Source organism: Ursus arctos, unplaced genomic scaffold, assembly GCF_023065955.2.
Source record: "Ursus arctos isolate Adak ecotype North America unplaced genomic scaffold, UrsArc2.0 scaffold_32, whole genome shotgun sequence".
NCBI lineage: Eukaryota > Metazoa > Chordata > Mammalia > Carnivora > Ursidae > Ursus > Ursus arctos.
The window spans coordinates 5,872,421-5,898,724 of NW_026623008.1; the positions used below are offsets into that span (position 1 = coordinate 5,872,421).

At 39.2% G+C, this 26,304-nt stretch overlaps 1 protein-coding gene across 8 annotated transcripts in view; it reads right to left on the reverse strand.

Annotated features, from left to right (window-relative positions):
- The window catches only part of RERE (arginine-glutamic acid dipeptide repeats), a 409,522-nt gene that overhangs the window by 154,870 nt on the left and 228,348 nt on the right, over window positions 1-26,304 (reverse strand). For all 8 annotated transcript variants that reach the window (XM_057305330.1, XM_057305328.1, XM_044391460.3 and 5 more), the window contains 2 exons: window positions 14,256-14,361; window positions 12,543-12,639 (listed from right to left, as the gene is read on the reverse strand). In XM_057305330.1, coding sequence (XP_057161313.1) covers window positions 12,543-12,639; window positions 14,256-14,361 — 203 coding nt within the window. The remainder of the gene's footprint in view (window positions 1-12,542; window positions 12,640-14,255; window positions 14,362-26,304) is intronic.

Genomic DNA, 26,304 nt, shown 5'->3' on the forward strand with positions numbered 1-26,304 from the left:
ACAAAAATCTGCCTAAAGCCTTTCTAAATCATCAAAACAAAATGGGCCTTTTCTTCCTCTTACTTTACTATAGGCAGAATGTAAAACTGTCAAATATTTTTCTTCTCTTTTAATGTGCAAGAAATAAAACGACTTGGAACTTAAAACTGATAGGCTTTAACTTTTTAAATACATAGATGGGCTCTAATACATAAACACACACTTCTCAAATTTTCAGGTCATGTTAAATGAGCGTAAGTTGGAAAATATCTCCTCACAGAAATATTGCAATAAAAAGAGCAGTAAGATTTCCAGGTTTGTCTACCAACACAATTTAAACCACAATATAGTTGAAAACTCTATAATATGGCCAAACTCCTTAAAACACACACACACACACACACACACACACACACACACGTGTTGGGAGAATTTCCAGGGTTCCCAAGGAGGCAGGGAGGTTTTAAGCAATTCCCTAGTGGTCACAGAAGGTAACTTTAACATCAAGTGGAAGCCACAGGCTGTGAGTATAGCAGGTGGAACTGGAGAATCAACAGCACACCAGCAGCACACGCGGGATGCTTCCAGGGGAATGAATTCCTACCACTTCAACAGGCATTCCATTCCCATGAGGACCCCGTGAGTTGGCACTTTAACAACATACACAGCAGCTAACGACCAAGGTGTTAGAGAAAGAAACTAGCTGAGGGATAACAACCTGGGGATAACATTCATTTGCTTCCTATGAAGAAATTAAAAAGCAACTTCCTCCTTTTCCACAGAGCGTAAGCCTTACTAATGGCAAGAAGCTAACTAAGCCTCAGTGTGACCAAAGCCTCAGTAATGGGCAGAAGGTAACTAAGATGGGGCTCAACCTCCATTTTAAAAATTAAACAAAAATGCTTTTGATTTATTGAAGTTCCTATTGGGAACTACTGATAACATAATGCAGGGCTGTTGAGCACTTGAAATGTATCTGGTCCAACTGAAGAAAACTAGATTTTAAATTTTAGTTAATCTTAATTAATGTAAATTTAAATAGCCCCATGTTGCCGGTGGCTACCATACTGAACAGCACAGATTTATATACCATTTCCATCATTTCAGAAAGTCCACCGGAAGCACTGATTTATAAGTAACAAGATACAATTAAAGGGAAATATGGACTAGGAATCAACTTTGCAGGCCCAGGACCTATCTCTAGTATGTAGCTGGAACTAAAATGAGCTTCTGGAAAAGAAAAAGCAGGTAAGATCACCTTTACAAATGAACAAACAATGCACTCACTCTGAAACTAACTATCCATCAATCTGACATGATTTAGTCCCTGAAACCTAGAAAAAATAGGTAAGTTCCTTTATCAGCTAAACAGGGATAAGAACACCTACTATACCCATCTCATACTAAGGAGATCAAATAAGAACTCTATGAAACTTTAAACACCAAAGTGCTGTACAAAGTAAGTTATTTCCAGCATTGTCTGTAACTAGAGGAAAGTGATTCCTCTTTTACTAGTCTTCATCATTACTCATATTCAAGGGTACCCTTTAACCTGAGTAATTAATCAATGTATTTGTTAAAGGTATAGAAACCCTACCAACCCACAATTCTAACACAGGCACTAGAAAACAGATATGTTTTGTTCAGGAAAGGGTTTCTCAGTCTCAGTATTACTGACATTTTGGACTGAATAATTTGTTGTTGTCAGAGGCTGTCCTGTACTTAGCAGTATCCCTGGATACAGTGCCCCCATCGCAGACACACTCATCATTGTGACAATCAAAAACATCTAAAGACATTGCCGAATGTTCTGTAGAGACAACAACACAGCTGGTTTAGGGAAAGCCAGAAGTGGCAGGAACATAAGCATATCATCTGATAAATGACCATGAAACTGTAATGGATAATCTCATCTACCACTAGGTCCTCTATTTGCTTTCTAGTTGATTATGTGAAAAGTACTGGTTTTTGTATGCTAATTTTATATCCTGCTACTTGACTCATTATTTGATACAGTTTAATCATTGGTTTTCTGAGGTTTTCCAGGTATGTTAGCTGTTGTTTGCAAATAAACATAGTTTTACATCTTCTTTACTCTTTTTTTTTTTAAAAGATTTATTTACTTGGGGGGGGGCACACAAGCAGGGGGAGAGGCAGAGGGAGAGGGAGAAGCAGATTCCTCACTGACTGGGAAGCCCCACATGGGGCTCGATCCCAGGACCCAGAGATCACAACCTGAGCTGCAGGCAGATGCTTAACTTGCTGGGCCATCCAGGCGCCTTTTACTCTTTCTTAGGACTTGAATTACACTGACCCTCTCACACAATGTGGAAAGTTATGGAAACAGTGGGCACCCTTGCCTTGCTCCTGATCTTGGTGGAAATGTCTCTCAGGTATTACTATTAGATATGATACTAGCTTTAGAAATAATCACTGCTTTAGAGATAAGGGGTTTTGTTTCCCCTCAGATGTAACAATATGGTATACAACATTAGCAGAGTCTCTAATAGTGAACCTACCCTGTATTTTTGGAATAAATCCCAATTGGTCATAATGTCATTTTTAATGAGATATTAAAATTTTAAAGGATCTGATTAATTAGATTTAATGTTTTTCTCCTCATTAATTTCTGTTTTTATTTCTATTTTCTTTCTCTGTGCTTTTTTGCTGTATAACAGTTTTTATTCATACTAGCCTGAAACAATCCAAATGTCCATCAATAAGGAAATGGGCAAAATATCATTATATATTTGTAAAATGAAATACTTCACAACAATACAAAGGAAAGAAGTACTGATACATAGCACATCACAGAGAAAAAGTCTCAAATACTAAATGCTGAGTAAAAGTAGCCAGGCACACAAAAGGCATATACTGTATGACTCCATTTCTATTGAATGAATTTCTAAAACAGGCAAAAGTAATTTATGGTGAGAGAAATCAGAATAATGGTTGCTTCTGGGTGGGAAGTTCTGAGAGGAGAGTAGCTTAAGAGAACATTCTGGGATGACAGGAATATTCCATGTCTTGTTCACGGTCAAACAAGTTTATCAAAATTCATAAAAATATAAACTTTAAATGTGCATTTTACTATATAAATATATTTAAAGTATTAGGGGAAAATAAAACAAGAGTCACTAGCATGTAACTACAGCTGTTTAAAGTTGCTATTCTTGGGGCACCTGGGTGGATCCAGGCGGTTAACTAACCATCCGACTCTTGGTTTCAGCTCAGGTCCTTAGATGGAGCCCCACATCAGGCTCCAGTTTCAGAGCCTCCAAGGTCCTATACACACCCCATTTCTAATGGGATGCTTCACTGTTAACAGAAATATAACTAAAGGGGCGTCTGGGTGGCACAGCGGTTAAGCGTCTGCCTTCGGCTCAGGGCGTGATCCTGGCTTTATGGGATCGAGCCCCACATCAGGCTCCTCCACTATGAGCCTGCTTCTTCCTCTCCCACTTCCCCTGCTTGTGTACCCTCTCTCGCTGGCTGTCTCTCTCTCTGTCAAATAAATAAAATCTTAAAAAAAAAAAGAAAAGAAATATAACTAAAGACTGGGAAGTGCCCTATTTAAGGGGCCTTTCATTCATCAGAAACAAGGCTTCCTGCTGGACTCATTTTGGTATTCCTTGGTGTGGTGCCCCACAGTTCCACCCTGGGCACGGCACCATTTGGTAAGTGTCCCAATTGGTGGGATGAGGCGATCTGAAGGGGATGAAGGAGCAGGAAAAGAACCACCTTACACAAGGAAAAAATATAAATGGAAATATGGCCCAGAAATTCATTCCATCAAAACTATCTGTAACTGGGAAAGTCTCTGTAGATTCCCAGGCACATGCAATGCACAGAATGCTTAGAGCAGCAGGCCTGCCAACAGCTTTGGTCATCACCCTTGCCTGAGCACAAAGGGAAAGAAAGATCTGGAGACAGAGTCAGCACCTTGTCAACTGTGAGCCATTTGACTAATGACAGGTATAGAATTTTTTTTAAAGTGTCTTCTGTTTTTCATTCTTCTGTTTGTCTTGCCTTCCTAGGGGTTATCTGAACACTTTCTATGATTCACCTGGACTCATTTACGGTGTTTTCAGAATATCGCTCCACACAGTTCCCTAAATAGTTGTTGTATGTGTGACAACTGATGTCACTTCCTCATCAGTGCCTCTGCCTCCCCACGGTGAAGTGGAACTGCTGTAAGCCTCGCTTCTACCTTTTTTTGTTATTCTTTTTATCATTGAAGCTGGGGACTCAATCGTTTAATTTTGTTTTTTCATTTAAATTGATGTGTTTAACGTAACTAGCTTTCCTTTGATCAGTGTTTTTTTTTTTAAGATTTTATTTATTTATTTGAGAGAGGGAGAGAGAGCGCGCACATGAGGGGGGAAGGGTCAGAGGGAGAAGCAGACTCCCTGCTGAGCAGGGAGCCCCACGCAGGACTCGTTCCTGGCACTCCAGGATCATTCATGACCTGAGCCAAAGGCAGTCGCTTAACCAACTGAGCCACCCAGGTGCCCTTTGATCAGTGTTTTAAATGCATGCTGCAGCTTCTAGTACACAGTATTTTTACTGTTGTTTTTAAAAATTTCTTTAATTTCAGTTTTATTTCCCCTTCTACTCAGGAGTTGTTCAATAGGAAGCTTTATTTTTTAGGTTTTTTATTTTAATTGCAGTATAGTTAACATGCAGTGGTATATTCGTTTCAGGTGCCCGATATAGTGAGCCAAGAGTTCTATACGTTACTCAGTGCTCATCACGATGAGTGTCCCTTAAATCCCCATCCCCTATATCCCCCCTCCCTCCGGTGACCATCAGGGTGTTCTCCACAGTTAAGAAATAGGAAGTTTCAAATTTCCAAGTGAAAGGGGCTTTCTGTTCTTTGTCTTTGTTTGTAAACTACAGTTTTATCGCCTTTTCATGAGATAAATGTTTTTTGTGATCTAACACATGATGAATTTGAGAATGTGCCAAGGTACATAGAAAGAATGTGTATTCTTTATTACTAGGGTACAGAGCTCAATGTACGTCTGTAAGATTAAATGCATAGAAATAAATGTGTAACAAGAATGGGAACATCTCTATGAAGAAAATCCTTAAATACTCCTGAGCGACACAAAAGTAAACATGAACAAATGGAAAAACATCCCCTTGTTCTCGGATAGGAAAACTCAACATGGCATTTTCCATAGTTTGATCTATAAATTCAATGCTATCAATTAATTATCAATTAATGGAATGAAACACTTTACTACGAAGATTCGTAAGAAAAACAAATAACTGAGAAAGGGGAAACAATCAGTATTACGGTAAAAAATATTACAATGCCTCTACAATTAAAAGAGCATGGCAGTGGCACATAAACAGACAACAGACGACAGAACAAGTCTGGAATACACACAGTAACCTATGACAAAGGTGGCATCGTGAGCCACTGAGGGAAAGATAGGCTTTTTAATAAACGGCACTGGGACGACTGGGTAGAACTCCTCTGTAAATCTGGTGCACGGAGAGGCTTTCTAAGTAGGACTCAAAGGCCTGAGGGAATAAATAAAAAGACCGCCAAATCTGACTAGGTGAAAGTAAGTTTTGCAGAATTTTTTTTTAAACTGTAAAAGAAAACTGACGAGTGGGAGCAAACATCTGCAACATATACAAGAGAAAATGTAAAGAACTTTTATAGACAGAAAGACAAAAAAAACCCCAAAGGAAATGACATGAACAGATAATTCACAAGAAAAAGACGAAAGTATCCTTCAAACATAAAGAAAAAATGCTCAAACTCACTCACTGTTAGCAAAATAAAGCAGAATACCAAGATACTGTTTCTCACCTATCAGACTGGCACAATTTTAAAAAATAAAACCACATTCTATTGGGGAAACAGAGGGAGTGCAAATTGGCATATGCTCTCTGGAGGAAAACCACATATACATACGCCTTTCAACCCAGCAATCTCTCTCCGATGAAGCCACCCTGAAGGTTCACATCTAACAATAAGGAACCACATATGCACTAGGATATTCACTGCAGCATCATTTGTAACTGAAACATCCTGGGAACAACCTAAATGACCATTCACAAGACAGCAGCTAAGTAAACGGTGGTTCAGGCACACAGTGCAGTTCTATGTAGCTGTAAGAGAATGAGGACGATCTCTATGAACTGATACGGAGCAATTTCCAAAACATAACATTAAGTAAAAAAAAGCAAACACAAAAGCATATCTGTAGGATGCTACCCTTCATATAAGAATGAAGAGGTTATAAGAACACAGACATGTATTTGCTCATTTGAAAGGAAAATATGCAGGAGGGATAAACTAAGAAGCAAAGCGATCGGTTACCAATAATAGGTGGGTAGGAAAGAGGTGGGGAATGGAACCATGGTAAGAGAGTTGACAACTACATGACTGTCCATGGCCCTGACCCTCAGAAGCACAGCCATAGTCCACACACCCTCACATACCCAAAACTTAACAACAGTCCACATCAACCAGGAGGAGCTAGAAGTGGAACGCAAAGTCCCACACATGAACCTAACTCTATTACAAACGGGTAACACAGCCACATATAAGGAGGTATGAAAAAATAGAACTGACCTAAGCAACGTTGGAAAATGCTATCTTGCCAATATATTTCAGGACTAAAGACAAAAATTTAGTCAGTAAATCTGTTTCTCACAGGGACATGAGTTACAAATTCTGAAACTATACGTATTCTTGAAGAAAATAAAAATATTATATTTTAACAATAGGAACAGAATTTTTCGCGGCTGAAGAAAAAAGCTGCAAAAAGAGGCACAATAAGATGACTCTTGTGGTGTTGGACAGGAAGCTTGCCTTCCCTCTCTGCTGTTAGCCATGCAAGGATACAAGAAGTCGGCAGTCTGTAAACTAGAAGAGGGTTCTCACTAGAACTCAAACATGCTGTACTCTGATCTCAGACTTTCAGCTTCCAGAACGGTAAGAAATAAATTTCTGTTGTTTACAAGCCACCCAAGTCTATGGTATTTTGTTACAGCAGCCTGAATGGGGTAAGATATTAGTGAAATTCAAAAGGGTCTTCAGTTCAACTGTATGGTACTAATGCTAATTTCCTGGTTCTGACAACCGTATACAGTCACCCGATGTTAACACTGAGGAAGACTGGGGGAAATGCAGTATTTACAACTTTTCTGTGTGTCTACGAGTAGCTCCAGATAAAAGAATTTTTACAGGACTGAGATGTACTCAAGAGCAGAGAATATATTGTTCAGGCAGGTGCTTCCAGCACCTCAGAGCCCTCCCCCAATTAGCAGCTCAATGACTTGTTAAATGATGAATGAGCCAATAAATAAAATGACTGTTAAGTTATGGTGTCTAATGAAGTACTAAGCACGTACAGACAAAACAATAAAAATGCTGAAGATCGAAGTTATTTCACATATAAAAACAACAGTTGATTAAAGCCAGGAAATGATCTTGGAACTGTGAAACTAAAAGCTCCGAGGCAGCATGAAGCTCCACAGGGAACTCTCAGGAGCTAAAGGACCTGTCTCAATGCTGAGAATGGCTGGAGAACTGCACAAAGATGTAATGAGTCTGTACCAATCACTACCTGGATGATCCTAAAGGCCCGTAACAAAGTAAAGAGATCAATTAATTCAGAATGAAAAGGGGGAAGATTAGAAGCTCTGCAGAGCCAGTTCAGGGTTTCTTGGCCCCAGGAGGCTGCCAGAAAACTCACTCTAAAACATATTCCTCTAAGACAAATTCCTAGCTAAGATGTCACCTGACCTACCTGAGTATATTTTTTTTTTCTAAGCGATTCTCTGAAGAAGCAGATAATCAGAAAGTTGGGAAACAGCCCTTAAGTCGTTGAGACATTTATGATACTTGGGAATTCAATGCTACAGGTGAACAGTAAAGCCGAAAACACTGCCAGGTCACATGTTCATGGTCCAATCACAAAGCAATCTCTCTAGATCCTTTCTCTGGTCATCAATAAAACATGATCCTTAGGGTGAAAAAAGTAACACAGCAAACAAATTGTAAGCAATAATTTTTATTTAGTGTTTTTATTACATTAGTGTAATAAAATTTATCTTCTTGTTCTCAGAGCAGGTTTATCTGCTCATTCTTAGAGCATCTAGAGATGGTTCCTCGAGCTAAACTCTTCCTCCCATACCTGAAGTAATCAAAGTATCCAATCAACTCAGCCAAGGGGCAACAGAAAAAATAAAATAAATGGATGTTGAGTAATTGTGCCATCAATAACTCGGTACAGAATTACATTTAATTTTACTTTTTCTTTTCTCCCTTTTATGCTCTAAGTCCCAATTCTGATTCAATGACTGTACGCACTACTCGTGCTATATTGGGTATGAGGCATTCTGAGAGACTTTTTCACACCCCTTATCTTACTGGATGTAGAACCAGAAGATATGTGGTTCAGGGTTCTGTCACTTAATCATGTGGCCTTGAGTTTGTCAAAAGGATGGCTCAAAAGTTAACAAACTTGACCTTGATCACAAAACTATGTGGCACAGCCAAGATTCAAACAGAACTCTTCTCATTTCAGAGCACCTGGGTGGCTCAGTCTGTTAAATGTTTGACTCTTGGTTTCAGCTCAGGTCATGATCTCAGGGTTGTGAGACTGAGCCCCACATCGGGCTTCACACTGGGCAGCGAGTCTGCTAGAGATTCTCTCCCCCTCCCTCTCTCTCTGCCCCCCCCCCGCTTTTGTGCTCATATTCTCTCTCTCTCTCAAATAAATAAATCTTAAAAACAACAACAACAAAAACTGAAGTCTTCCCATTTCAACCTGGTGTTTTTTCTATTTTATCAGCAAGGGCCAAAAACACATACCAGGGAGTAAGGAGAACTCAAACATACTTCTCTCAAGATACTAACTTTACTGTATGGCTATTGATAAATGTAATGAAGAAAAGAAAACAAACAGCAGTAGAACCTTAGCCTGAAAGGCAGGATGAGGGGCAGCCAAGGCAAGAATTTAAAAATAGCAGCCAAGCAGTAATGCTGGACCTCAACACAGGTTTCTGTAACTGATGGTCCCACAGTCTCCTCTGGAAGTGAATTAATTTGGGTAAGGAAATACTATAATCTCAACACAGAATAGGCTGCAGAGGAATTCCGTCTTCTGTCTGATTCCCAGTGGCTAAAGGACAAAGCGCTGTCCTCCCTTATAACACAACCCTAGCACCAGCTTGAAAGAGAAAGCTCTACATCAGTTTCCCCCTAAGGGAATGCAATGGCAGGGGCCCCTCAGATTTACCGAGTCCCGTGAATCCACACAACTGAGCACTTTGATCTTTGACAAGAAGGGTGCTAAGCACTAACAAAATCAGTCTTTCTTTTTCTTATTTCTCCTCCACGTTTTGTTCACTATGTTCATTTGATCCTTTTTCATGTGCCTATGGACTATTTTATTTGTCTCTTTCCAAACTAATTTTATTTTTGGCAGAACTGCTTTATAGCTATAGAGGAAGAAAAAATTCTTTCTGTGGGTAAATGAAGGAAAAACTGGGAAAAAAAATTTAAAGGTTGGGGTGCCTAGGTGGCTCAGTCAGTTGGGTGTCCAACTCTTGGTTTCAGCTTGGGTTGTGGTCTCAGGGTCATGGGGTTGAGACCCACATCAAGCTCTCTCCCCCCCTCTACTCCCACCCCCCCCCCCACCACTGGCACTCTCTCTCAAATAAATAAATAAATAAATAAAATCTTTAAAAGAAAAAAAAGGTAGAGGTTAATTCCACTACCACCCCCTGCCGTATTTTAAAATTAAAGTAATCTAGGGGCACCTGGGTGTCTCAGTTGGTTAAGTATCTGAATTCATTTCAGGACATCATCCCAGGGTCCTAGGATGGAGCCCTGCTGTCATGTCAGGCTCCACACACACACACACACACACACTCTCTCTCTCTCTCTCTCTCTCTCTCTCTCTCCCCCTCAAATAAATAAAATCTTTAAAACTAAATAAATTAATCAAACTAAATTAAGTCAAATCAAAGTAATCTAGTTTTGGTAAAGAAAAAAGGAACAAATAGAGATTCGGGGGTAGGGGGGCACCATTCAATGCTGCTTTTATGGGAGATGAACTTACAGCAAGCACTCTAAAACTGAGAACCAGGCAAGATTACTAAGTAATGGTAAGAACCATACATATGAGCTCAGATGCAGACAAATGTCAATACATGTACAAGTATTTACTGAGCACCTACCAGGCCAGTTCAATAATTATGTGACCACTATCATCTACATCTATGAGGGAAAAAAATCCAATTATCAGGGCACACAAAGAGCTAACAAATCAAATTTAAGGTGACAGCTATAACGAAATCACCTCATGGCCGCTTCAAAGAAAATACCACAGAAGGAAAAAACGAATCAGTAAGGGTTCTAGTCACAGCCACAGTGAAAAGAAGACAAAGAATTACCATCAGCACTCCAGCCCTTCCACGGCCAGAGAAGAGGCAGTGACCACAGAGTTACGCATCTCCAGAAAGTGTCTGATTATAAACCTAGTTAAAGTACATTCACTGGGTCCAGTTGGAATGATGTGGGACAACTGGTTCCTCTAAAAAGGGTAAAACAGGGGCTCCTGGATGGCTTAGTCGGTTAAGTTAGACGTCTAACTTCAGCTCAGGTTATGATCTTACAGTCCTGGGAGAAAGCCCCACATAGGGCTGCTGCCTGCTCTGCAGGGAGTCTACTTGTCCCTCTCCCTCTGCTCCTCCCCTTGCTCATGCTCTCTGTGTCTCTCTCTCAAATAGGTAAATAAAATCTTTTTAAAATATTTTTAAAAAGTAGAAAGGGTAAATAGTATAAAATGACTCCACAAATCTGAAGAGCCACTAACAGTTAAATATATTCATTTTAAGCAAATACATCAAAACATATTAAATAACCAGAGTTATGTCTCACATATTTATTTGTTTTAACTTCAACTCTACATTGCTTAAAATCATGTAACTCAACCAATGACACAATATGGAAACAGGAGGGAAAAGCATATAGCACGTTAAGAAAGAATGCCAGGATCAAGCCACTTGCCTTCACTAACAATTTAACGGCCCCTCCCTCCCTCCCTTCCACTTGCGTTATTCAGCATTGGTGTGTAAGACTGGAAAGTCACTGCCACAAAGACATAAAAAGCTTGTGGGAATTTGGAAGATGTTTCTAAAACACCACAGGAATTCTCTAAATTTATCTAAAGTCCTGTAAGAGGCCAAATCTAACCACACACACTCCTACCCATACAGCAGGGATTGGCAAACTATGGCTCCAGAGCCAAATGTGGTCCACTGGCCCTCCTGAGCCAAATCTGGCCGGTTTTATACCGCCCAGAACTAAAAATACTTTTTACATTTTTAAATGGCTTAAAAAAAAAAATCAAAAAAAGGGTAATATCTCCTGACATGTGCAAATTAAATGAAATTCAAATTTTAGTGTCCATAAATAAAGTTTTATTGGCGTATGCCACCTCGTTTATTTACACGTTGCCTATGATTTTTGCGCTATAATGGCTGACCAGAGTAGCTACACAAGGGGGACCATATGAAAGATGATCTGGTCCAAAACATCTACCCAAACCTGCCCTAAAAGTTGCTACTAATTTGCCTTGAAATAACTCGCCTTAGCTAGGTAGCTTTGCAGAAGAAACTCCAGACGGTTTTACTGAATACCATCTGAGCAATATAATAGAGAAACTATTTTATCTCATTATAGCTAAGTTAAAAGCAAGCAAATCCCTATGACTTTTTTTCCCCAATTTTATTCTTTAACAAAGAATGTAGTCTTCCACCACTTTATTCTTTCTAGTTGGGAAAGAGTTATAAAAATATTACTCGTCTTACTTCCTCTACTACTTAAGAAGACCAACACCTTCCACTTACATACAAAATACACCAGGATATATATCTCAGTGTTCTTTTCCTAAAAGGGACAGAAAACACCATAAAGTACAAAGCAGTGGCTCATGGTCACTTTTCATATAATTACTTAAGACTACCTGCAATATTACCTCCTTACTCAGAATAAAATCTTCAATATATTCTCCCTACTCACAGCTTTTTGGTAGGAAATTTTTCATACATACAAAAAAGTGAAAGAACAGGTCAATAAGGCTTCCTATAAACCTTGCCTAGACTCTTAAGTACATGCTGCCATATTTGTTTCGCCCATTTCTCTATCTTTTCTAGTAGAAGTAACTGATTCTTAAGAAAATAATCTGTAGACCATCGTAACACTTCATCCTAAATACTTTCTAGCAAACAGTGCCCGGATACTAGTTCTCAAACCAGCATGCTAATAAGGAAACAGAGCTACAAAACTATTAAAAAAAATTTTTAAGTTGCTTTTTTTCCCCTACCCAGATTAATGAAAATATAGGTACTACCTCTGAATTCCCAATAATCCACAAACTTAACCCTGGAGTGTTAGCTTACTGAGACCATAAGAGTAGTCTAACTAATATCGTGATTATCGAAAGAGGTCGGAACAGCTCAGACTCCCTGCCTCCCGTGTTCGACGATTGTTCCTTCGCAGGAAGGACCACATCTCCGGCACTTACCTAAGGGCAGCAGCGTGGTACGTGTCGACGTAATCAGAAATAAAGAGCTCTCGGTTCTTGATAACTGGGTCTGTAATGACAAGTTCTCTTCCAGAGTCTGTCAAAATAATTAATTAAGAAGGTATTAAAATTGAGCCTCCCAAAACAATTAGGAAAATTTTTGCAAAATCTTCTTTCAGGTTCACCTGCCACTAAAGAAAGTACAATAAATAAGCAGGTCTGGTCAGGAGGAATAACAACAGGAATAAAGTATCCTGTTGGGTATGTTTTACACCCTTTACTGAGTCTCCACACTTTGCTGAAATGCATTAAGCAATTAATGAAAAAAGAAGGAAAAAAAAAAAGAAGAAACAACCACCACATTTTAACAAACTTGTAAACTACTGAAATATTTAGTGATCCCGTCCATTTTAATTTCTTATTGCTATATATTCCAGGATGGAGTGAAATCACTCTGTTTCTGTTGAAAAAAATAACCAAGTTACTATTTTTAATTAGGAACCATAATTTAACTGTTTTAACAGAAATTTTTATAGCTTCAAAGAAGGAAAAAAAACTAGTGAGTTATAAAGGAACATCATTCTTGGGGTGCCTGAGTGGCTTAGTCAGTTAAGTGTCTGCCTTCAGCTAAGATCCCAGGGTCCTGGGATCGAGCTTGGTCCACATCGGGCTCCCTGCTCAGCGGGAGGCCTGCTTCTCTCTCTCTCTCTCTCTGCCAGTTCCCCTGCTTATGCTCTCTCGCTCACTCTCTCAAATAAATAAATAAATAAATCTTCAAAAAAAAAAATCATTCTTTAAAACTGTGTTTGATTACTCCTTTGTTGACTCAAAACCTATCACCAAAAGCAGTGTGGACAAGTGGGAAGAGAGCAGACATCAGGGCTGACCACGCTGGATCCCAGCCTGGCTGGGACCACTTAGAAGACATGTCACCTGGCAACTCCTTGAGCATCTCTATCTCAATTTCCTCAGCTGAATGTGGGCAGTGACCAACTCTAACTCATATGATTAATGGGTAACAAATGTGGATCAGCTAGCATGAGGCCCAGCACCGCTCCAAAAGATCAATAAAAATGCACAATTATACATCTGAACGAATGCAAGATACATTTTATGTGCATATCTCATGTGTCAATAAAATTACTGGGTAGAAACTACAATGCCAGAGCAAGAAAAAATAAAAGATGCTCTGAACTACCTTCCTGATTATTCTGAAAGTCAAGATGCAAACTGAATCCCAAATCACTCAGGAAAGCTATGCTTTCAAAACTGAAGTTCACAGCCCTGAATGCAGGAAGTGTAATCATGCAGATTATCGAAAAGGAAAAAAGAAATAAAACATAACCTTAGTGTTTTAAGTATTATTAGTTCATCATAAGGGGAGAAAAAGTAATATCAGGGGAGAAAAAGTAATATCAGGGGAGAAAAAATAAAATTACTATTGTTTCCAAAGACCTATCTCTATTCCAAGTTTAAGGGGAAGATGTTATTGGCACATCTCTCTGGTTGCTTGGGGTTTTTTTGAGGCAAAAATAATGAAAGAACTCAGCAAAAGTAAATAAATAAATAAACATTCCAGTAATGTCCTTAGAGTTACAAAAAGCTTTTTCAGAGACAATTTTTTGTAGTGCTTATCTCCATTTAATGATTGTCTTTAGAAACAGCCTTGTCCAAAGCTAAGAAAACGTAGAAATCAAACCAGGACATATTTACCATTTTCATTATGCCGATCCTGAACCAAATGCTGGTACACAGAATCTGGAACTTCAGACTGACGGTAGTACCATTTGACGTTCATGAGTAGATGGTCCCTCTTACTCTGAAAAGGAAAATCTAACAGCATTAGGAACAGGATTTCGGGTGCCCACAGGTGTACACCATACCCATGATCAAAAGCCCCTATAAACAGGTGGAGAAGCAGAGAGGGAGACTCACAATTACCACCAGGACCACAAAATACATAAGCTAAAGAAGAGGTCAAAGGTGTTTTTAATCCCAGCCATAGCACCCTCTAACCCTATCGCTCAAAACGCTTATTCCAAGAAACCAAAGGAGCCAAACCTGAACCTATAAATCTCCCCAGTTTGATTAAGTAATTCATTCAGTATTATGTTATTTAGCATTAACTATACAAAACCACATGAATACATCCTTCTATCTGAACTCTTAATCAATTTGGTAAATATTCTTAAATTGTGTCAGCACAATGTCAAGGCCATTAAGGGCAATAAGTTAGAAAAAACTTACCCTGCAAGGCCTGGCACAAAGTCATCTGTCCACGGTGTGCCAATCTCCCAGACTGAACTACATCCCCCTCCACAGTACTGCCACCTGACTTGCAGTACTGGGGCAAACCAACACACAAACTGTGGGTAATGGTGAAGGCACTAGCAGTCCATGGAGCAGGGACCCTATTTTATTTATCTTCAAATTCCCAGAGAATGGAAAAACTTGTCCATAAATATTTATGAATAATAGAGTCCTACGATGATCAGGGACCCTAAATGTCTGTGGGACACTTAGCCATGTTATCCCCACAAGTTAACTTTGCTCCTGGTTCATTCAAAGAATAAAGGAAGAATAATGCTACCTTTCTGTTTGAAGGCGATGGGGCTACAGCCTGAGAGAGACTGTGCACCTGGTTGTTTTTTAACCCAGGTGAGGGCCTTCAGAGACCTTCCCAAGGTGACTGCAATATCGTTCCTCTGAGCAGCATCCAGCTTGTCATCACAGGTCAGAGGTGAGTGAGAAATGAATGAGAACTAAAATTCAAGACACGTCTCATGTTTATGAAGGAGATGACCAACTCTAAAATATGTCAAAGAAGTCTTCTTTAATAAAGTAAGACTCTTTCTGCTTAAATGAGAGGTATGTATATATAGCCTTCACTAAAAGACCAGAAAGGCTTTCAAAAACAAACAACAAAAACGTTCACTGAAATACTTAAGCCACTTTACTAGAAATAAAAGAACCGCTGAAAGTCCTGACGAACTCAAATGTGAAGAAGTGCTATTCCAAAGTGAGTATCACCAACACCAGGGTTCACACTTTATCATTAACTGTGTCAGACAGACAGGCCTACGAAAACAGGGCATCATTACTGGTTTGAATAAAACAGACTGTACACAAAGAATAAACCTACATAATGGGTACTTTTTAGTTTTTATCCATTTTGCACTTTTATATTCTATGCTGTTTATACTAAAGGTGGAAAATGAGGATTAATCAGTGTTACATAAAAAGAATAAATGTTACATGCAAGAGTTTATACACAAGAGCAATTACTCCCTGCAGAGGATTATGACAGAGGTAACAGCTGACCTGGGGGTGGGGGGGAGATGGGAAAGATTTCAATGGATACTTTTTAGGCAAAGGAGACCTGAGGAAGACACAAAGATAGAGAAAAGATAGAGGAAGCACTAGACGTACCCATGGTCCATCTGCATGCAGCACAGGAAAACGTTCTGCATGGTATGGAGAAGAACTGGAATCCTGCCGTTAGTGGGTTTTTCTCTGGACAAGTGGGGTCCTCTATCTCTGTTGCTGGCCAAATACCCAGGCAGTGAGGGGCAACACACCAGGTCATGAGAAAGCAGCTAAAAGACGAGAGTTTCCCTCCGAGGCACAGCGATAAACAGCAGGGCCAGGATGAGGCAAACCAGGGGAGGGGCGGAGGCTGTCAGGAGGTACTCAAGGATAAACTCGCCTAAGCTAATACACTGTCCCAGAAGAGGTTCTCACCTTCAGCACTGCTGATATTGGGTCCAGGAAGTGCTGTGGGTGCCTATCCTGTGCACTGCTTGACACTTCGCAGCATTCCTGGCCTCCAACCACTAAATGCCAGGGGGCACCCCTCCCTCACTGGGACAACCAAAGAAATGTCTCCAACATTGCCAACTATTCCCTGAGGGGAAAAAATTACTCCCCCCACCCCCTGAAAACCAATGGTCTAACAGTTTCTTTTTTAAGGAAAGCTAAACCAGAATGGTGAGAATAAAACCCGGTTTAAGCACTACCAGAAGGGAACATGGAATGTAGGTGAGAACACGGTAAAGTCTGTCAAAAGTTGGGTTTGAACCCCATCTTCACCACCTTCTAGCTAATATGACTGTGGGCGTGTTAATTAAGACATTCTGAGCCTCCCCTTTTCTGTAATATGGGAATACTGAAACCTACCTAACAGATGACTGAAAGAAGGAGAAAGATGGAAAAGCATCTGGAACTGAGCAGGCACTCAGTTTTCTGTTAGTAGGTGGCCATAACCAGTGCTTCACAGAAAAATTTCAGGAACTTTGCTAAGAACCGTAGAAGTTATTTCTTTCTGAGAATATGGTTTCTTTCAAGAGATGACAGAGATCTCCAGTCCCTCAACACTAATGGATGCCTCAATGCTCACAGTAATGAACTACTTAACAGGGCTCAAAGGAATTCAGATCTCCTAGCAGTCTTAGCAACCATGTTCTGAAATCTGTACTTCCGTGTGTTTCTTTAACACATCTAAGCTGTCCGAAAATCTGAGGGACAACTGAAATTAGCTTTTAAAGGTACCCTAACTGGCAATCATATAATGTCTATTTTTCAGAACCAAGCCAGCAATTCGGGCTACCTTTTGAGGTTTAATATCTATGTTAACTTCTGACTCTCGCATACTTAATGATCACACACACACACGCGCGCACACACACACACACACACACAATTACTGCTCTCGTTTATTTGTACCTAGATTTACGACTCCTAGTACCAGAGGCAGTTAAAGGCAGGTGAAAGCCCATCGGATTTCCTAATGCAGTACTACCTAATCACCAGGGAGTGGCAGCATTGCGTTAAAAAAAAGACTCCAGAATCTTAATTCTGGATACAACAGAACAAAAGATTGATTCAAAGTAAACAAAAGTTCTGAACAAAACTAAGTCGCTGTGAGAGACATAATCTTCCTAAATAGGCCTGGAAGTTAAAGATTAAACATCTATAAAAGGAGGCAGTGTGCTATTTCAGAGAGTACTAGACTAAAATTAAATAATCTAGGCTTCTAGTCCTGTCTGCAATCACTAGTTAGCTGGGGACAACCTTAGTAGACCCAGACAAATGAAGGGGAGAACAACATGATTTCTAGGGTCGCATTTCATTTTGTACACTGACATCTAGATTTCTTCCCCAGACAAAATCAGTACATACAGTGGGGCTGGGGGAGAGCCTTTCCTGTTTTCTCTACACCAACATAATGGCACCAGCTAACATTACCATCCTAAAGAGGTTTTACAAATTAAAATGCCATCTTTCCTGGAAGCAGTTGCAGTGAGCAACAGCAAAAGGGAACAGAGCAGCGCACCCCCTCTGCCAGTAAATCCTCCCAAAGCTGCCTCAGACACACAGGTGCCGCCCAATATTAACCACAGGATATCTTCGTGTTCTTCCCGCTACTCGTTAGACAAAGACTGCTGCTCAGAATCACAGAAAATTGAAAGCAAAAGTAAACTTAGAGATCACCTGATTTAGCCCAAACCACCTACGTATGAATCAGGGTTTTGCAACTGATTTGGGCAAATGACTTCTCTAAGTCTCACTTCTCTCACACATAAAATGAGGGGAAATAATAGCTTCTACCACATTCAGCTGTGAGGGTTAAATAAATGAACACGAGCAGAGTGAACCAGCTCTCAGTGTTGGATATTACTATCTACAGACAGGAACCAAGCTACAAGAGGTTTACTTATGTATTTTGCTTTTCCACAGATACAAAATTAAGGGGGTAAGAGCAATACAAAAATAAATCATGTAGCAAAGTAGGGGGGAAGAATCTCCACTTTTGCAACAATTTGAGAAGCATATCAAGTATTTTTAACAAATAGGCCTCATTACCAGCTAGTGATATAACTGTACAATTCCATAAAGGTCAAAGTGGTTATAAATGACACATTTTAAACAGAATGCTGAGTGAAGAGGGAAGTGGTGAGAAGCTTCCCAGGTGAAGGCACCCTGGGGTATACTTCTGGGTACAAAGAACCCACCGAGAAGTAAATAATTTCCCACCATTTTATCTTTAGAGAGAGAGAGAGAGAGATCTGACTATCTGACTGTACAGGTAGCAGGAAGCACCAGCTCTAAGAAAAAAACACCACAAAGGAATGTGTCCAGTGTGCTTACAGTAAGGTTTCCCAGGATGACTGTGTAAACAAGGAGAGTAGTTGATTCTGGGTTAAATTAGTGGATTCTTCCACATCACTGGTTTGGATTTCTCTGAAAGGAGGGATATATGTAAATTTAAGGAAATAGTTTGAGGACAAAACCCATCCCTACCTGGGTTTAGAAAAAAGACAAAGAGCCTAATGTTGGGTATTTGGGAACAGAACAGGAGGATTTGTAGAGCTATGAATTATCAGACAATACACTGAAAATTAATGAACTAAAAAGTCAGAACTGAAATTAAACATTCAGGATGAGATAACTAACAGGTAAACTAGGAGAAAGGGAAGGCAAACAAGAGGCTGCTGTTGAAGGGACTAGTTCATTTTATCGGCAGCACAGAATCTGACCATCCCAAATAAATATAAGATCCAAGGCCAAGAACTAAAGTTCCCTTCCCGGAGATCTTTTTAATGATTATTAATAAAGTACCTCCACTGATTAAATAGCCAATCTGATTCTTTCCTAGGACCAGTCTTGATATCATCTGAGAAAACATTTTAACACAACATTAAAAAATAAACGAAGTATGGGGGTGGTGGCTGGAGGTCGTAAATGACCAAGAGGACAAGTGCAGAGATTATTTTATATAATATGGAGGAGAACCCCAACCCAGGATGGGAACAACAATAATTTTAAATTCACCTGCATTATACAGGAAAGGCCTTCTTTGTCCCATCAATCACCTACCAGCTCCTGGCAGATACCATCGGGGCTCCCAAAGCCCTCCGAACAAGCCCTGCTATCCCTCCACCATCATCAAATACGACAGAGGGGTCAGGCCAAAGACAATTAAGCAAGATATAAAGATGGATACCATCACATAAAAAAACTTTGCAAAGTCAAAATAATCTGATAGAGGTAATAACTGGGGGACTTCCTTCAAATTTTTAACTGCTTAGTTCTTGAGAGCTTGCATTCAAATAACGGAAGATCTAGATTCAGAGTCAGGTGAAATCAGACGAAAATTCTTATCTTCTAAAGCCAAAATAGCCAATCAGGTTTTTCCAGAAATTTGGGAAGTAGAAGTAGCTAATATTTGTATACCAGATGGCTTAAGAAAATACCTTTTGAATTCAAGAAACTTTTTATGCATTTCCACAACGTGGTGATAATAAGGTTAAGAGTTATAAGAATACTACAGGCTTACTGTGTAATTAAGATTTATCTACCCAAACTGAATTGGTATTAACACACTAAGGGACACACACACACACACACACACACACACACACACAATGGTCCACCAGAGCCATAATGCCCTCTCTTTCAGTGTTCCACACAACCCGTTTAAAGTGAAAAAAAAATTTTTTTTAATAATAATAATAATGAAATAAAGTTTAAAGTGGCATTTCAATCCTGCTGGGTCCACTTCCACCCACAAGGAGATGCCTGTTGGGAAGACTGCCCTCAAAAGACCTTGGGGACACAGTCTTACTGGCTCCAATCATTCCTGACTCTAGGAGGGGAGAAGGGGCAGACACTGTGGTCAAGGTCTACTATTCTTCTCCAAGGCCAAAGATAAAGTCCAGGCATATACACAGAAGAATCCAATCTAAAGATAAGCTTTCTGTATCAGAGGATCATATTGAACTTTGTAGATAAACATCAGGACTGAGCTCAATCAAAATGAAATCAGGTAGGAAATATCTTGTAATATTTCAAGCCACTGCTCTATTCCTAACATGAGACACTAGGAATATAACAGTTTCTATATTTATATCTAAATGGCTTTACAGGCATCACAGCTCAAAATGCCATGAAAGAGTTATAAAAAAAACATAACAGGTGCCACCAAGAAAGGCTTGGCCATTAAGGTCCATCCATCTCAGAGCTCTGCTCTGCCATGGGTACCAAGAGAGAAAGCCAAAACACTAATTCCAGAATCTTGTTCTCAAAGGAAAAGAAAGGGCTTTGATTATTTCCTCCTAGCAGGCTATCCTATACAAATCTCCCAAATGTACTAAGAAGCATTTTGTCTCCTTTTATTTGAGAGGATGGAGTAAGGAAGAGTAAATATCTTATTGCCATTGAGTAAACAAAGTATCCGCTCTTGTTTTATCTTAAAATGCCTTCTTCCAACTTCCCTAAGAGTGCAAGCAGGCCTGAAGTATGCAGACCTGCAGGAGTCATGCTCTACACCCACTGCCCAGTGGGGACTGAGCACATCTCCCTTCTGGTGGCTTGTACCACTCGAGTTTCATAGTTCTATTTAGTAGAGTAATGGTTATGATTTTATGTGTCAACTTGACTGTGCTAAGAGATGCCCAGATAGCTGGTAAAACATTTCTGGGTGTGTCCAGGAGGGTATTTCTGGAAGAGATCAGAATTTGATTCAGTAGAATGAGTAAACAGATCTGACTTTAATGTGGGCAGGCATCACTCAATCTGTTTGGGGCTGAACAGGACAAAAAAAGGAAAGAAAAGATACCTTCACTCTGTTTTCCTGAGCTGTGAAATCCATCTTTTCCTACCACCCGATATCGAAGCTCCTGGTTCTCAGGCCTTCAAACTCCAGGACTTATGCCAGTGACCCTGCGTTCTCAGGCCTTTAGCCTCAAACTGGGAGTTACACCACTGACTCCCCTGGTTATCAGGCCCTTGGACATGGACTGAACTATACCACCTGCTTTCTTAGCTCTCTATCTTGCAGATAGCAGATTATGGGACTTCTCTGTCTCCATAATCTTTGTGAGGCAATTCCTACGGTATATATACTCCCTAGGTATCTCTCCTATTGGTTCTCTGGAGAACCCTAATACCAGTGGCTATTTAACATTTATTGGCATTTCCAAATGGACATAACCCAGGACTACACAGGAGTCTACTCAGAACTAGCATAATGAATACTCTCTTTAAAGATAAATAGAGGAAAGAAACTGAGAAACAAAGCAAATCCACTTGACTAAGATGCTAACTGGTCGGAGGCACCAGAATCACACACATTTTCCAAACCTGTGGCACCTCAATCCAAAAGAATCTTTTCAAGAGATTGCATCAGCATCTGGATCCTGTAAGAGGATTTAAATCACCTTGTATCAGATGAATCAGGTAAAGCAAGAAGGTGGAACTCTGGGAGTGGAGATGACTTTTTACAGTGTTTACAACCCAGCTGTGCAAGTAACTAGTTACATACAAATCCCCAGAAAGATGATGCAACCAAAAATGTGCTGAAACCCAAGCTCTAATGATCAGAAATCATTTCTAAAGATCACTGTTTCCTGATGATGTCTTATTTATTAAATTTCTGTCTTTGGGTTAATTGATTTTACAGTTTAATCTGGACAAAGGTCAGTCAATAATTTGGTAGGACCAAAAAGGTACATGAAAATGAAATCATCTCCCACCTGCTAACTATGGAATCCAAGCTTATTAAGGCATTTTCTACCTAGGACTACACTGCGTAGGAACAATACAATTTTTAGACAACAGATTCCTTTATTTGCAGGGGAGTGACCAAAACTGAGCACAGGTGCCACCTGGGAAGACTCCTACCTTTTGGCCTCCCTTGTAAGACAGGAGGCGGGGTTGCCAGGTGGTGTCCCCTGTCCTTGTCCTCTTAGACTAAATAACAAGTTCATGTCACATACACACGAATAAGCTATACGAAAGGGAAACTTTGTACATCAGGAGAGATATACCAAACTACAGGGCATTCCTGTAATTTACCACATCCTGTATATTATTGTGACAAAAATACTAAATGTCAGATTCAGAATTTAAAAGGTCTCCAGTTTGGGCTGACAGATCAAGTCAGGAAAACAAAATTTCACAAATATATTAGGACTCTATATTTAAATCCCCAACATCTACTACCCAAACCCAAAATAAATTCCCTCCTAAAAGCCAGCAGCTACGGTTTTATCAGAAAAATTTATAACCAAAAATTTTCTATTTGGCTCCAAATATTTCCCCCATAATAGAGGGAAAAACAGCTGCTCATAGGCAGCACCATAATAAGAAATTGCCAAACTGCCTTTAATCCATACTAAATGGAATTAAACAATCCAGTGAATTTCTTTTTTAAAAAGTCAAGCTCAAATACTATAAAGTTTGACATCTTTGCAATACTTTGGTTGTTCTCTGTTGATGGTGGTGACAGCAGCGGCAATTTTACTCACTCTGGGGATTTTACTCACTTCTTCTACATGACCTAGCTAGAAAAATTAGAGAGCTCTATCACAAACCAACAATGGGGTAAAATGGTGTAGTAGTGAAAAGGAAGTTAAAGAAAGAGGGGTTAAAACCTGGGCTATAGGTTTCCAAAATTCTCTAGAACTTACAAATGAAACAAGTGATCACTTTAATTTTTAAATAATAATAACTTATGATTAAAGGCACATCACACAGATTTTGCTATTAAAAACAGATGCTGAAATATCTTGAAAAGATTTCACTGAGTCAACACATGCTTTACAGAAGTGGTTCTCAAACTTGTTAGACTCAGGATCCCTTACTCTCTTCAAAATTATTGAGGTGTTCAAAGAACTTTTATGTGAGCTATATCTTATCAATACTTACTATATTGGAAAATAAAAATTAAAAATTTTCAAGGTATCTTTTACTTAATCATTTAGCAATAATAACCTGACTGCATGTCAACATAAGTAATTGTAAAAAATAACCAAAAATTTTTAAACAAAATTTAGACATAAGTAATACATATATTTTCTTATGTATGGCTTAAGATAACAGATTCTCATATCAGATACTTGCATTCAATCTACTGAGATATTACACATCATTTAGCACTTGTAAAACTCCACTCTATACTCATGAAAGGAGAATGAAAAGGGGAAATGATATCTTAGCATAATTATGAAAACAGTCTGACCCAGCATACCCACGGACCAAACCTGAGAACAGCTGCTCTATAGGACGAAATGAACAAGCTGTAGAAACAGTCCCAGATGCCCTCCTCTTTAACTCCGGTAGTTTACACAATGGAAGTAAGTAAGCATGCTCCCCAAACAGAACCATGAATGGAGATCTGAAAGCACACATTCATTCAGAAGTAAGATACTATTAAGAATAGAAGATTGGGGCGCGCTTGGGTGGCTCAGTCGGTTAAGCGTCTGCCTTCAGCTCCCTTCAGCTCTGTTCATGATCCCAGGGTCCTGGGATTGAGGCTCAGGGGCTCCTTGCTCAGCAGGGAGCCTGCTTATTCCTCTGCCTCTGCTGCTCCTCCTGCTTGTACTCTCTCTCTCTCTCTCTGTCAAATAAATAAAATCTATTTAAAAATTGTTAAAGATTAAAAGAAAAAAAATGGAAGATTTGGGGCACCTGGATGACTCAGTCACTTACACGGTTAAGCATCTGCCTTCAGCTCAGGTCATAATCCCAGGGTCCTGGGATCCCTGCTCAGTAGGGAGTCTGCTTCTCCTTCTCCCTCTGCCTCTGCCCCCACCGCACATCCCGCTTGTCGACTTGTGCTCTCTCAAATAAATTAATTAATTAATTCTTTTAAAATAAAGAATATTAGATTGTATTTTTATTTATATAATCAGACATTCTGGTAGTGGGCAAGAAGTTAAACTCTTGTTAAAGGGAAGAAAATCTAGATAAGAAGGCTGTCATTTCAGTTTAAAGTATTTTTCTTTCTAAAATTTGAGCTCAAAGACACCAGGGATGGCTCAGTGGGTTAAAGCGTCTGCCATTGGCTCAGGTCATGATCCCAGGGTCCTGTTCAGCGGGGAGCTTGCTTCTCCCTCTCCCAGCCCCCGACTCGTGCTCCCTCTCTAATGAATCAGTAAAATCTTTAAAAAGAAAAAGTAAAATTTGAGCTCATTACATCAAGAAATATTTAAAGCTTGACTCAAACAAGAATACATAGATCTACACTTTAAAAAAAACTGTACTTTAAAATAGTGGTGAACCTGTAAGAGTTGGAAGCATGCATGCATGAAGTAATGGCCTATATAACTTTATGTAGCAATCCAAAATTCCAGGCAACTCTGCAACCATTTCAAAAGTGGTGCTGCTTCCTACCCCAGAAAACTAGCACCATGAAACATTAACTTTTAAGAGAAGAAAAATAAAGGACTTTCATCTTACAGTACTATATTAAAGCATCAGTTTTTATAAAGATGGACATGGTTATTTTATGTGGATCCGGCAACATTCCTCTCTTTCTAGGTAATAACTTTTGTGCCTTTGCTTTCTGAATTAAAGTGCAAAACTACAGAGCTGGTAATGCAGCAAAATACCTTTTAGCAACACAAAGATGTTTAGAATTAAGTATTTGTACTTTTGAGGAGCACTGATACAGGCTTAGAAATCATTATTGATGTAAATGAAGTCAGCCTGTATAATAATAGGAAAACAATTCCGGCTGGCAAACATTTTCAACTTGCAAATAAACAAATTCAAATAGTTTGGTAAAAAAAGGAAAAGAAAAAGAAAAATCAGTAGCAACCCTGAGAATTTATGTTTTACTATTTCATTTTATGTGAACTAGTCTGTCTTTTCTTAAATATCTTATTTATTCTTCTCTCTTTTGATTTTAACCTAAACAAAGACTGTAACCTTTAATACCTGTTAGTCTATTTATAACTGTTCCATCTACAACCATTTTTCTAATACAAACATGCCCTGATAGCTTATCTCAGTCCACATGCCAGACAACAAAGGCCCATTGGCCTGCCGGAGAGGAGAAATGGAAAGCAGGAAATGAGAAGGCTTAGTTAATCCCCAGATAATCGATCAGTGTATTCAGTCAAGTGTGAGCTGAGCTGAGGAAATGCTGCTCAAAAACAAAACAAAACAACACACAAGAGAGAAAAACCAAAGAACACATGACCAGAGAGCCACAGCTCATTTTAAAATAGGTTAATTTCGGTGAAAAAGATTCCCCATCACGTTCAACCACTGACACAACATATATAAATATTAGTATCTTTTGAACTAAGACCTTTTTCTTTAAAATCCTCATTCTCTATCCTTTTTTGAGAAATGAATTTTAACGTTTGGGTTTTGTTTTACTGTTTTGGTTTCGGCTCACCTTTTTTTTCTAAGTCAGCTTTATTGAGGCATAATTTATACACAATAAAATTAACATATTTACAGTTTCAATTAGTTTGACAAATGTTGTGTAACCACCACCACAATCAAGACAGGGAATGTTTCCATTACCACAAAAAAACTGCCTTCTTTTAGAAGTGATGAATCCACGATGCTGAAAAAGCTTTGTGCCAGTGAAAGCTAGAAAAGAAACATCCTAAATTCCTTCCTCCACCTAACTCACAGAGAAGTGAATGTGAGAAAAACAACTCTGAGTAGCGATGACATTGTCTCCTAGTTGTCCTGAAGACTGCTACAAACAACAATCCCATGCTCTTTAAAATCAAACAATTTGCTAGATAAAAGTTCTGGGCTGAGACTTTATATAATCTCTTAAAATTTCCAGAACATAGATAACAGTTATAGTGATCACAGTTACAATAAAAATAAATGAAAATAACTTCAAATTAGTTTTATAGTATACTTTCCTCAAATCACGTAACCAATATTTAATTAGCTTCTATGAGGTATCAGACATTGTTCAAGAGACAGACAATGAGGATTCACAAAAGATGAC